Below are 11,356 nucleotides of genomic sequence, written 5' to 3'. Positions count from 1 at the left end.
AAAAAAGATACTCTTTGCTTCTGAACCAGGAACAGGCCAATTATCAGTCTGTAGAAAGGTGGTTAACCTTAAGCAGATATTTAAATACGTGCTTAAATCTTTCAGAATGAAACCTTAAATATGAAAGGACTCATTAATCTTTCAGAATGAAACTTTAAATCTGAAAGAACTCATTAATCTTTCAAAATGAAACTTTATATCTGAAAGGACTCGTAATTGGAGAGTTATCGGTTTGGAATAGTGTGGTTTGTTAACTCATTTAAGAAGTTTAACGGGTTAGGTCTGTATACTCTAGAAGGAGAAATAGACTGATATATGTTTCTTCTGGCGACCAATAGATGGCACCAGCTTGCACTTGTTAGTGCTTGGGTGATTCCATTATGAAATACGGGAGGAAGGGTTTAGATTTATTTATAAAATTGGCTGTGTTGCTAAAAGCATCAATTTAATTCTGTCTACGATAAATCACTGATAAATGTCTGTTGTAAATTTGCACATTGCATGCAAAGGAAAGTCATTTACTTTTAGTTAGGGAAATATATTTTCCATGATAACGGTCTCTCTCGTCCTGACGTACCTGGCGCCCTTATTGAGGTCATATGATTTGTTTTACTTAATCTTTAATAAATGGAGCATCCATTGCACAGCAAAGATAAGTGTAGAAGAGGGATACTTATGATAGTAACTAATTTCAGATAAAACATGGTTTATAACCTATATTCCTACCAGAATAGTGAGCGAGCGATTGACAGAGAGAGAGAGAGAGAGAGAGAGAGAGAGAGAGAGAGAGAGATAATTCTGTATACAAGAAACTGGTGTTGAACAAGGCATGTATATTAATGGCAAGAATTAATGAGTGGTTATCTAACCCTGCAACTGCAGTCATTACTCAGTCGTTACTAGCATTGCGACGCCAGTTTTAGTCACCATAAATCAATCAGTCAATCAATCATTACTAGCAGTGATTAAGAAATAATACATAGATGACTTTCATTCGAAGAGATATTAGTATAAAAAGGTTTCCGGAAAACACAATACAAGCAAATAAGTTATAGATAGTCTATGATTTATAGAGTTAAGTTGTCAGTAAATGTCTGGTTAAAATCGAAATTTTTCCATTTATCAAAAATATATTTTAGGCAGGGGGTTCCTCGTATGCTCAGAGGTCTATATCTTTCAGTTCATTTGAAGGCCAAGATAGTTCCCTTCACAATGTGCCATTTAATTTTACAAACTCTTTGTTCTTGAACCCTATTCAGCTGGCGCGAGGTATCTTTCTAGGTACTACTACCGGGTGGCATATTATGATTCGGCCAGACAAGTGAGAACGGGCGCGCGCTCAGTCTTTTGTTTATGTTTTTACGGTAATCCCCAACGTGCTTGTACTAAACACGCTTCAGGAATATGTATGCGTACCTTGGGCGTGGTAAACATGTCGAGATTATTTTCAAGAAGATTCTATGGTTAGTTTTTAAGATATGGCGTCCCGCTTTTTTCAGGGAAGGTCCCGAACCATAATACCGTTGGGGAATATGCGGCCCGGTCACCCATCATTCACGTCTTACTTTAGTCACTCGCTCAGCTTCTGTCAACTTTGTGTAAACTATCATCAGGTGTATGTAGGCCACTGATATCGATCATTTCCATAAGAAAAAATGGAGTCATTTTATTTGTTTAACCGTGTGAAACGCAAGTCTGATATCAAGGAAGTATTGATGCCCATCTTGTTAAAAATATGACTACGCATTATCAGATCTGCTTCACTACGCTTGCCAGATAGCCCACTTGGGAGGTTATGAATTTTTCTATTACTCTGTCTTGAATTCCACATTTGCAGAATTTCTCTAACATAATAAGAAAAAAGGAGATAATTGTTATCAGTGTAAAGAGGGAAGCTTCTAAATTTTATATCAGTTGCATTATAATTTACTAAACATCGCTTCGATCCACTGTAATGTAAGGTATTATTAGTAGGCTACTGCTTAACAAGCATGAATGTTTTCACATGATCCAATCGAAGTAGAAGGAAATGTTTGCTTGTTGCTGATACTTTGATGTTCCAATGCTAAAGAAATCACGATAAACTATACAAGAAGTATCGTGCTTAATTTACATCCACAGGAACTACAAAACATAACGAAGATAGATGGAAAAAATTGAATCATGATGGAAACGTTGCACTGTAGAAAAAATGGTCATTCTACAAAAGAGGTCCGGAGTTACCGTTTATTAATAAGATTTCTTGACTGAACAAGAAAAGGGTGTATTTAATGCAGTAGAGGTGAGATAATTTGAGAAAAATACCGAGATCATTTGAGAAATATATCGTCTTTTGTTTATGTCTTTACATTCATCCTCGAGGGGTTAGTACTATGCACACCTCGAGTAGATTTTCTTTAGAAATACCGACAAAATCCTGGCTATTGATCTATACTCTGTTTTGTAGGTTTACCCCATTCCTTCAAATAAATCTATTCCCACATGACCAGCCAATCTAACAACAAAAGGAGTTTAATTTCGCAGATTAAACTTAATGGCTAGCTTAAACTACCCAACGAGCGACGCTAGCGAGACACGACAGAAGTGTAGCAGTGGCGCCAGCCAGTAACTCCTGTCTGGACGGACTGGTACTAACAGAACAGAGGATAGACTCTCAGTCTCCCAGGCCCAGGAACAGCAAGCCTACCAAAATGGGGAAGAAAGACGACGTGATTTTCTTGGGTGATTCACATTACAGCAGCAAGGATCCCTCTTGGTATTATATGTCAAGGAGAGTGGCATGGCTGAGAGATAGGGAGAAAGCACTCCTTGTGCTAATCGTGTTTTTCATAGCACTCATAGCCTTCATGTTTGTTTACCCCGAGACGGTTCTGAGTTTGCAGGGGTCCTTGGTGAGTGAGAACTTCTTAACAGTGGTGTTTCGTAACTTTCGTTGTAACGGTTTTTTTTTTTGTTATACTGTAGTACGCGCCTTAGAATGACAGGGTTTTTGCGTGAAATAGTAGTATCAGTAAGATAAGGCAGCTATTTTCGAATGTTACGGGATCTTGAGGTACTCTGTCAATTGCAACAAAATGGCCAAGATAAGGATGAACAGTGTATGACAGGAAGAAGGCAGTTGATGTACAAGTAGTTTTTACAATAAACAACGCAAGGTAGGTGCGATTTGTGTAGTAATGGAAGTAAAATGCAAAAGTTTGCGTAATAAACAAGGCAATTAGGCAAGAGTAACTCTAATTATTGTTTAGTAAACAAGGTAGGTGTGTAAATATGCAATAAAGATTATGAAGACTGTTCCATGAAAAATGGGTTGCGGAAGCAGGCGGGGTAAAATGCAGGTAATTAGAGTAATAAATATGGCAACCCCGTAGGGGGTTAGTGCCGTCAGTGCACAACGTGTGGGGCACTGTAGGCATCACTTAAGGTTCTTTGCAGCGTGCCTACGGTCCCTAGCTACAACCCTTTTCGTTCTTTTTACTGTGCCCCCTCTCATATTCTTTCTTCTTACTATCCACCCTCTTCTAACAATTGATTCATAGTGCAACTGCTTTGAGGTTTTCCTCCTGTTACACCTTTCAAACCTTTTACTGTCAGTTTCCGTTTCAGCGCTGAATGACCGCATGGGCCCCAGTGATTGGCCTTTGGCCAAAAGTCTATATTCAGTTCAATCAATTCAGTATACCTGCAAATGTACTTAAAACTTGATAGCATGGCTGGTTAGGTTGTACTAGTTCCCTTCGTGGATGTTTGCCAGGCAAAGGACAAAGTAGTACGAGATTTTTTTTTTTATAATTCGTCCCCCATAAATCCAGTTTATTTTACGTCCAGACTACCTTTGTAATGCAGATTTCAAGACTTTCTAAAAAGGGAAAACTATATGAGCACGTAAGTGCTTCAAACGTGCGTGTAATGCGCATTGGAAACTTCAGGAGCATCGGTTGTTTCCGTTGCTGAGTCTAGGCCTTCACGAGGTAGTTTTAGGTTAACTAATCGTGCAACTACAGGCCCGTACCCAGAGTTTTTTAATGGGGAGGGGGGTCGTTTTTCCCAAAACTGGACCTTTTCTTCTATGTATGTCATTGCACATATGGGTATATACAAGATGAAATACTTGAAAATGTTATTTTTGTTATATTAAGAAGAAAAACTGGGCATGCGGTCTATGGACCTTCTACCCGATTAGATGTTATTCAAAGTACTGACTTTGGTTAACAGAATTTTACTTATGTTGAAAGTTTGCACTGAAATTAAATATTTTTTTTATTGATTGACTAATTTAATATGCTAACAATAACAAATAACATGCATATTACTTTATTTATTATGTTATATACTTTGACTTAACAAAAGACAATAATTAATAAATATTCTTAAGAGTATGTATGTGATGCGATAAAAATAAAAATAAAAAAAATTTAGAAATAAAAAGGAACTACAATTACTATGTATGGTTATATGTAAGTTTTCAAAAGTACACTACAAATGAAAATATAAAATGTATGCATACTTCAAATATTTGTACAAATTATAAACTACAAACACAAGTAATATGTAGCAATGATGTAGGATGAAAGGAATTTCCTTTAATATGTTGGCCATATGATTACATAGTTTCTTTATGCTCCACGTTTCGGCAGCCTTGCTGCAGTGTCGTCAAATTTCTCTGACCAGATTATCGTACCACAGCTTTAAAATTATCGTTTCTCTACTAAAACCTACAAATATGGTGGCCTATATCATATTCCTATTATCACTCTTGTATTTCCTACTATTAAAGAATTATGTTAATGTTTAATAACAAAATTTATAAAAGAAGACTTACCAAAAAAAAAAAGATTATGTATTATTTTATTAGTACAGTTCAATGGAAAGGATAGTCACAGAAAATATGGACTTCCAGAAATTTTGGGGCGGGAGGTCGTTCGACCCTTCCCCTCCTCGGTACAGGCCCATTAGGTTTAGCAAAGGTATTCCTACTTGGAATGATACAGAAATTGTGAATTATTTAAGATAAGTAATTTTTTTTAGAAAACTTATTTTTTTTTATTTTTCAGGGCAATTCAGAGAGAGATCCCGCAGATTATTTGAAGACTAAAATCAATATTGTTCCACCTTCCAAGGCTGACACTGACAGTGAAATAGCGAATTACGACACGATTGAAGAGCCAGTAAGTTGTAACGAAATTCTTATGCTGTACCTGAGGAAATTTACCTTTAGACTGAAATTTTTAAAGTCTTGAATAATTCACTTGAGCCTGGAAGTATTTATCAAGCATACTTTTAACAGCAGGGGATTTGTATAGAGGGAGGGGGTTAACTCGCTCAGTAAGGCCTCCCCCCGTCTTCCACCTACTCATTCATTCATTCTGATACAATGCTATTTGAAATAGTTTAAATCAAAACACATCAGACTAATAGACCCTTATAACCTCCAGATTCCAGTGAGCGAAAGTACACCCAGCGAAGTCGAGGATTTCTTGGACTATGCGGATGAAGTCGAAGGTCTGCGGAGCCACGTTGGAGATAAGGTCTCGCATCCAGATTCTGTGGCCTTCATTTTGCCTCTTAGGGACCACGTGGGCAATCTTGGAGTCCGGTCAGTATGAGAGATCAAACTTTGTTAGAAACTAATGTATAGTCTTTGAGGATAAAATTAATGGGTTAAATATTGTTCCATACAGGTTTGATAAAATTTAGAAGCAAGACAAAGCATCTCTTTGAAATTTAAGTGAATTGCCCCATTGTTCTCTTGTTCTGCCGTTTTGCCTTTTTTCTTTGATGCTGTTTCGTTTTGTATAATGGAGATTATTAATTTTGTTGGGGAAGAGGTCTTAACCAGGAATAATAGACGAACATCATGTATTATCAGTTTCTGCTTCATTATTATATTTATGCTTTTAAAACCTTGTCATATTGAGACATTCTTAAAAAGTCCAATGAGGTGATGTTAGTGTTATGAATTAGTTAATGATTCTTGGGAAATGGTAACCATTCTTATCTGACAAAATTGGCCAATAGTTGTAGTAGCTTCCGACAAACTGATGCAAATGAGGTGCATAGAAACTTAGTATGACTGTCCGTTTAGGTATATATGGCCGTCATAATGAGTCAAACCTGTAACTTGGATCAGATTTTTGGTTTATTGATATTTTGATACCAACTTTGCATGAAGTAACCACAGATTTTGGTTCTTTGGACTTAGATGAGACTTAAATAGAATGGAACTTGAGCCAGAGAACTTAAGTACTGGACTACCTTTAAGTAGAATGGGAATTGTCATATACAGTACAGTACACCCACAGGTAGTGGCTTCAGTTTCAACAGACTTTTAACATGAAAGGGAGCGTAGATTCTTGTATATATCCTTGACTGAGAACAAAGATTCATGTATATATAGCCAAGTGCAATTACAATTTAGGTACAAGTACAATTTAGGGCTTAACATTTTGGGAAAAAAGCCACTCGTCCCAAGTTTGTACCCCATTGTGTTGGGGTAGCTGTCCATGTTCTGTGGCGCAATGTACATTTCACTGCAGGTTCTTGACAGTGTCTCTTAGTTGTGGCCTATCTTCCAATTTTCATCTGTCTGTTAATTTTTGGTCTCTTCCACCTCCGTTTGGACAAGTTCAATGAGTGCTAGAAATGAGACAATGGATTTGTTTAACAACTACCAATAACAAGTAAAAAATGCGGTTTAGTTTCTTCGGCGCCATCGAGTTTTCTGTACAGCGTATAATCAAGGCCTCCGAAAACAGATCTTTCATTGGTCTCGGCATAATGCTGTTTGAGCCGCGACCCATGAATCTTTAACCACGGCCCCATGGTGGCCTGTCCTATATCGTTGCCAGATACACGATTATGACTAACTTTAACCTTAAAATAAAAACTACTGAGGCTAGAGGGCTGCAATTTGGTATGTTTGATGACTGTGGGATGGATGATCAACATACCAATTTGCAGCCCTCTAGCCTCAGTAGTTTTAAAGATCTGAGGGCGGACATAAAAAAGTGCAGATAGAAAAAGTACTGGTGGACAGACAATGCCGGCACAATAGTTTTCTTTTACAGAAAACTAAAAATGGATTGGAATATTCTTGGTGCAGAGGTAAAGCAATAATCCAGGATTAAGCAATCAAGGTAAGATAACATTGATACTGACATAGTAGGTTCAGTTACAATCGATAAACAAAACCAAAATAAAAAGGATGCACTTTTATTCAAATTCAACAGGCACAATCTTTGTATCAGGTGATTTTGCTATGTAGCATGGGCTGTCTTTCAGTAAGTCCCACTCCAAAAGTGGGAACAAGATGTACCAAAGTTCAATCACATTTATTAGTTTCAAATCCAAGGTAGTGAGAAACCATGGGAAAAAGGCTGCATCACATCCTATAGTGTAATATTTGTTGGATATTGCAGCTGTCACAAATACCACGCAGTAAGTACAGCAGTGTGTGCCGCACAGCTGTAGAATATAAATCTTTGTTCGTGTAACATATTTTGCAGGTAAAAGTGTTTATCCGATTTTAAGTGATACCAAATAGAGTTTAGTATATTGAAAATAGGAAAGAGCTCTTGTTCCAAGGAAAGGGTGAGAGCATTAGACTGTTTCATTCCAGCCCAAACCATGAATGTCTTAAAATTAAAGTGAAGTTCAAAATCTCCTGTAGACCATGTTATAAGGCAATTTATGATCCTTACATGCCCAAGACATAACATTTTAAACAACACACTTTCAGCGCACCATTTCCAGGCTAAAAACCATCGGACAAGTAGGCGATCTGCCGATGGTTTTATGCTTCTCCAAATGCAGTGTACGTGTTGGTTCAGTCGCTTCTGTCAATCTGGCAGAGTCTACTTTACGTTGAGCTCAATACCAGAGAAACTGTTGACAATAATCCAGTAAAGTTATTAAAAGAACAGTTTATTGCTGTTCCAGTTTTCAAATGTTGCTCCTGGTAATTACACCAAAAGTAGTTGTGAGATTTTCCAAAGAGACATTGCAAAGACTTTCCTGTTAAGAAAGGATTGTCAGAGAAGGTAATAGTGCTAAGTCTTAGAAGGTTTGCTCTTATTGTAAGAGGTTATTTTGAATGTGTTTTGTTTCAAATTATTGTGAAACTAGTATAAACTAACTAAAGTTTGCAGCAGTGAACATTCTGGTCACCTAAGTTTATGGTATAATGTTGGGCAGTTGTTTGTCCTTTGCAAACCAGTTTTTTACCATACCGGTTTGTGGGTTTTTTTAGGACGACAATGGTTAGTTTTGCTATTTATCTTTAAGGGAATAAAAATTCAGATTATTTTCTTATTCATAGCTTTGGTAAGCAGTTGAAGAGTATCCTAGAAAGTTCAAGACCAGCTCCTGAAGGTGATAATCATGCTGATAGTGAATTAATGGGCAGGAGCAACGAACAGCGGAATTTCTCGACCATTCTAGGGAAGAATGGTACTTTACAACCATCTCACGTCCTCCTCAGGGATTCCAAAGGCGATTTTGAAGTAGCAAGGTTGGTGACAAGAGGTTTTTGTTATACAGTTTGAATGACTTGATCTTGTTCGTACCTCAATTCAAACAATGCTATGTTTTCTTTACCACACAACAGATTTTTGTTCACTCGATCTCTTTCAAAGAAAATGTGACCCAGTTTATAAACTCTGTAGTGTACTTTCCTAGTTACCTACAAGTAAATAGTAATATTCTCGAGTATTCTCAGCTGAAGAAAAAGTAGCAAGGTCACATCCATAAATTAGATATTCTTTGCAGGCAGCTGACTCAGCATTTCTACGAAGACCATGGGACGACAAGATTCTTTGGGCTGCTTACGGATGAGGAGGCAATGGCAGCAGCTATTTGGGCCAGAGTTAGAGCTCCTGGTAATTAATAGTGATTTCCTTGTAAAAGTAGTTGCTATAGTCTACTGTGGATACTGTATATATTGTAGATCAGTATTTCTGTGATTGTATACATATGGTATATGCACCTGAAAATATAATTTTCAATGGCTTAGTTTTGTCCTTGGTCTGGAATCTTCAAATTTGGAGCTGATTATGAGTTTCTCCCCTTCTGAATACTGTATGTTGTTTTGCCTAAATTCTAGATTAAGTTGGAGTTGTATTGACATGCCTATAGTGACTGTATGTAGAAACTAGTGACTATCAATTCCAGGAGCCCGTTTCGTAACTCCTACGGCAATATCGACCTACCTTGATAACGCCCCAAATGTGCTCAGAGTCCAGCCCTCTGCCAAAGTCTTAGCGACTGCTGTAGCAGACCTGCTGTTTACTTTAAACGCAGCCCGACCACTGATGGTAGTCAGGGCGTCTCTGCACACCGATGCCTTCGTTGCACTACTGCGATCTTTAGGAATAAAACCCAGTCAGGTAAGGGGTTAAGGGTACTGTAGCTTCTGAGGAATATGGAGGTTGATAATCAGTTTATTAAAATAAAGTTAAATCATAGTGACCATTATTGCAGTGAATGGGCCAATCACTTTTGAGTAACTTAATATGGAAGTTGAAGGCTGTGATTCTGTGGACATTTTGGTGTTAAAAGACGGTCCAACCAGGGTTGAACAGATGCCAGAGAAAAAAAACTTTACTATTGTCCTTGGCTTTAGTAGGAAACCTTACAAAAAATACCTAGTTCTCTGGCAGATTCGGTACTGTGTGTTAATTACAAAGAGAATCGTGGAGTGGAGTTATGAAGTAGATTGTGGTGGTCTTGTTTTGGTAAGTGGACCTCACTCCAGTGACAACTGCACCACAATAATCCATTCAGGTCTCTTAAGAGAAGTAAATAAATGCAACTGGGGTTTCATCATCTGCATGCCTTTTCAGTCTTATCGAAAATATCCCCGGCTTTTAGAAATGTTCTTTTTACTTAATATTGTGAACAATATACTTTCATTTAATCAGTGTTCCTTATGAAGTCATTCCAAGGCTCTTAGAAAATTAAGTGGCAGCAAAATTACTGCTTATTTTAAAAAGTTCACTTCAAAACTATATGGTCTTTTGAGCTAGTGACTTAACTCATTCCAGGTAATACACTACTATGAGACAACAAAGTTTGAGGATCTAGCAGAGAAGATCAGGCTAAAGGTGACTGAAATCCTTCAGCCAGTGTTGTTGCTTGGCGACTCAGAATCTTGGGAAATCATCCACATTGCCGACACCTACTTCTCCTGCTTATGGATCTGCCCATTCCCTACCCAGGTGCATGATCACATTCAGACTTCAAGGTCTGAGTTGATCTACTTCATGTACAGAGCTTATGATGATAAGCCTGAGCATACCATGAAGGAGAACCCTCTTTTAGAACCTAACGAGTCGTTGGTTAAAGCATCACTCGCATTACTGAATGGGAAAAGACGCTCGTGGCGAGGTTCCTATGTTGTTGTAGCTTCGGTGTCTCCCGAATCCGTGAATCCTAATATGAAAGTGCTCGGTGGGACCGACTTGATACCGGTAATGCAGTACGACGTAAACCGCAGCGGCATAACTCGGCGCGTCTACCAAGAGGTTCAGCTGACCAGGCAGCTCTTGCTGCCCCTCACGGCAGGAGCCAAGTGTAACGTGATCATAAGATACATCAACGAGCTTTCTGGAAGACTCAAAAGAACAGAAATCCCCATCGATCTCTGGCAGTATACGTTACTAGCTCCTGCAGGTCGTGGTGCTCAGTTGCATCTTGATTGTCCAAGACATCACGTCGACTTTGTGTGTTCTTCCCCGAGAGATTTTTGGGCTCCGGTTAAATGTCGTGGTATGATACAGGGTATTCATCATTACCAGGCTTACTGTGGGAGTAACGTTGGCGTCACTTTCGCTGCAACCAAAGGCTGTATGTTAAGCAAGGCCCTCCAATGTTCAGAGACTCATACTCTGGGTTGTAGGATGTCGGCTCTGTGCTCCTCGATGTCCCACTCCAGTGCGATGTACAACTGTGATGGAATACCAATTGTTAAGCTGTAGTAATTTATGGGCCTGTTCTGCTCATTATTAAAGCACTATTCCGGCTGTGATGTAAGAAAGAAAATAAAGTAACTGGTTTTCATAAGTTTTCATTGAATTTCATAATTTTTTTTTGAATCCTCCATTGCAGTGAAGTCTCACACTTAAGGCAAAAGGTACAACCTGTATGATTTGGTAGGGCACCCTCCCTCCACCCCCCCAAGTGCATTAAGAAGCGAGGGCAAACAAGTAAGACGTTGATTGAGAATGTATTGTAAGACAGGGAATAAAATGGCAAACAAAACTATAGTTTGACAACTATAAAAAATCTGGAAGATCAGCAGCACAGTCTTGAACACATGATTTGATGGCCACTTATCAAAAGTTCTAAGCCACAATTTTGT

General features: G+C 38.3%; 1 protein-coding gene across 1 annotated transcript; it reads left to right on the top strand.

The window, feature by feature from the left end:
* The first annotated feature begins 2,575 nt into the window (after window positions 1-2,575).
* Window positions 2,576-11,053, top strand: LOC136826231 (uncharacterized). Its single transcript, XM_067083313.1, has 7 exons — window positions 2,576-2,891; window positions 5,055-5,168; window positions 5,436-5,596; window positions 8,318-8,509; window positions 8,767-8,876; window positions 9,169-9,383; window positions 10,041-11,053. Exons 1-7 carry the CDS (start codon window positions 2,691-2,693, stop codon window positions 10,971-10,973), a joined length of 1,926 nt encoding a protein of 641 aa, XP_066939414.1. The 5' UTR covers window positions 2,576-2,690; the 3' UTR covers window positions 10,974-11,053.
* Window positions 11,054-11,356: the final 303 nt, after the last annotated feature.

Source organism: Macrobrachium rosenbergii, chromosome 40 (assembly GCF_040412425.1).
Source record: "Macrobrachium rosenbergii isolate ZJJX-2024 chromosome 40, ASM4041242v1, whole genome shotgun sequence".
NCBI lineage: Eukaryota > Metazoa > Arthropoda > Malacostraca > Decapoda > Palaemonidae > Macrobrachium > Macrobrachium rosenbergii.
The sequence above is the reverse complement of the archived record's forward strand: the minus strand, read 5'-3'. Positions and strand labels throughout refer to the sequence as shown.

What these genes read in the sequence shown, in the direction of transcription:
- LOC136826231 (XM_067083313.1), top strand. Translation starts at nt 2,691, where the DNA reads ATGGGGAAGAAAGACGACGTGATTTTCTTGGGTGATTCACATTACAGC. An exon ending in TGAGTTTGCAGGGGTCCTTG is followed by an intron (nt 2,892 to 5,054) that starts GTGAGTGAGAAC and finishes TTTATTTTTCAG; the next exon opens with GGCAATTCAGAGAGAGATCC. An exon ending in GGCGATTTTGAAGTAGCAAG is followed by an intron (nt 8,510 to 8,766) that starts GTTGGTGACAAG and finishes TATTCTTTGCAG; the next exon opens with GCAGCTGACTCAGCATTTCT.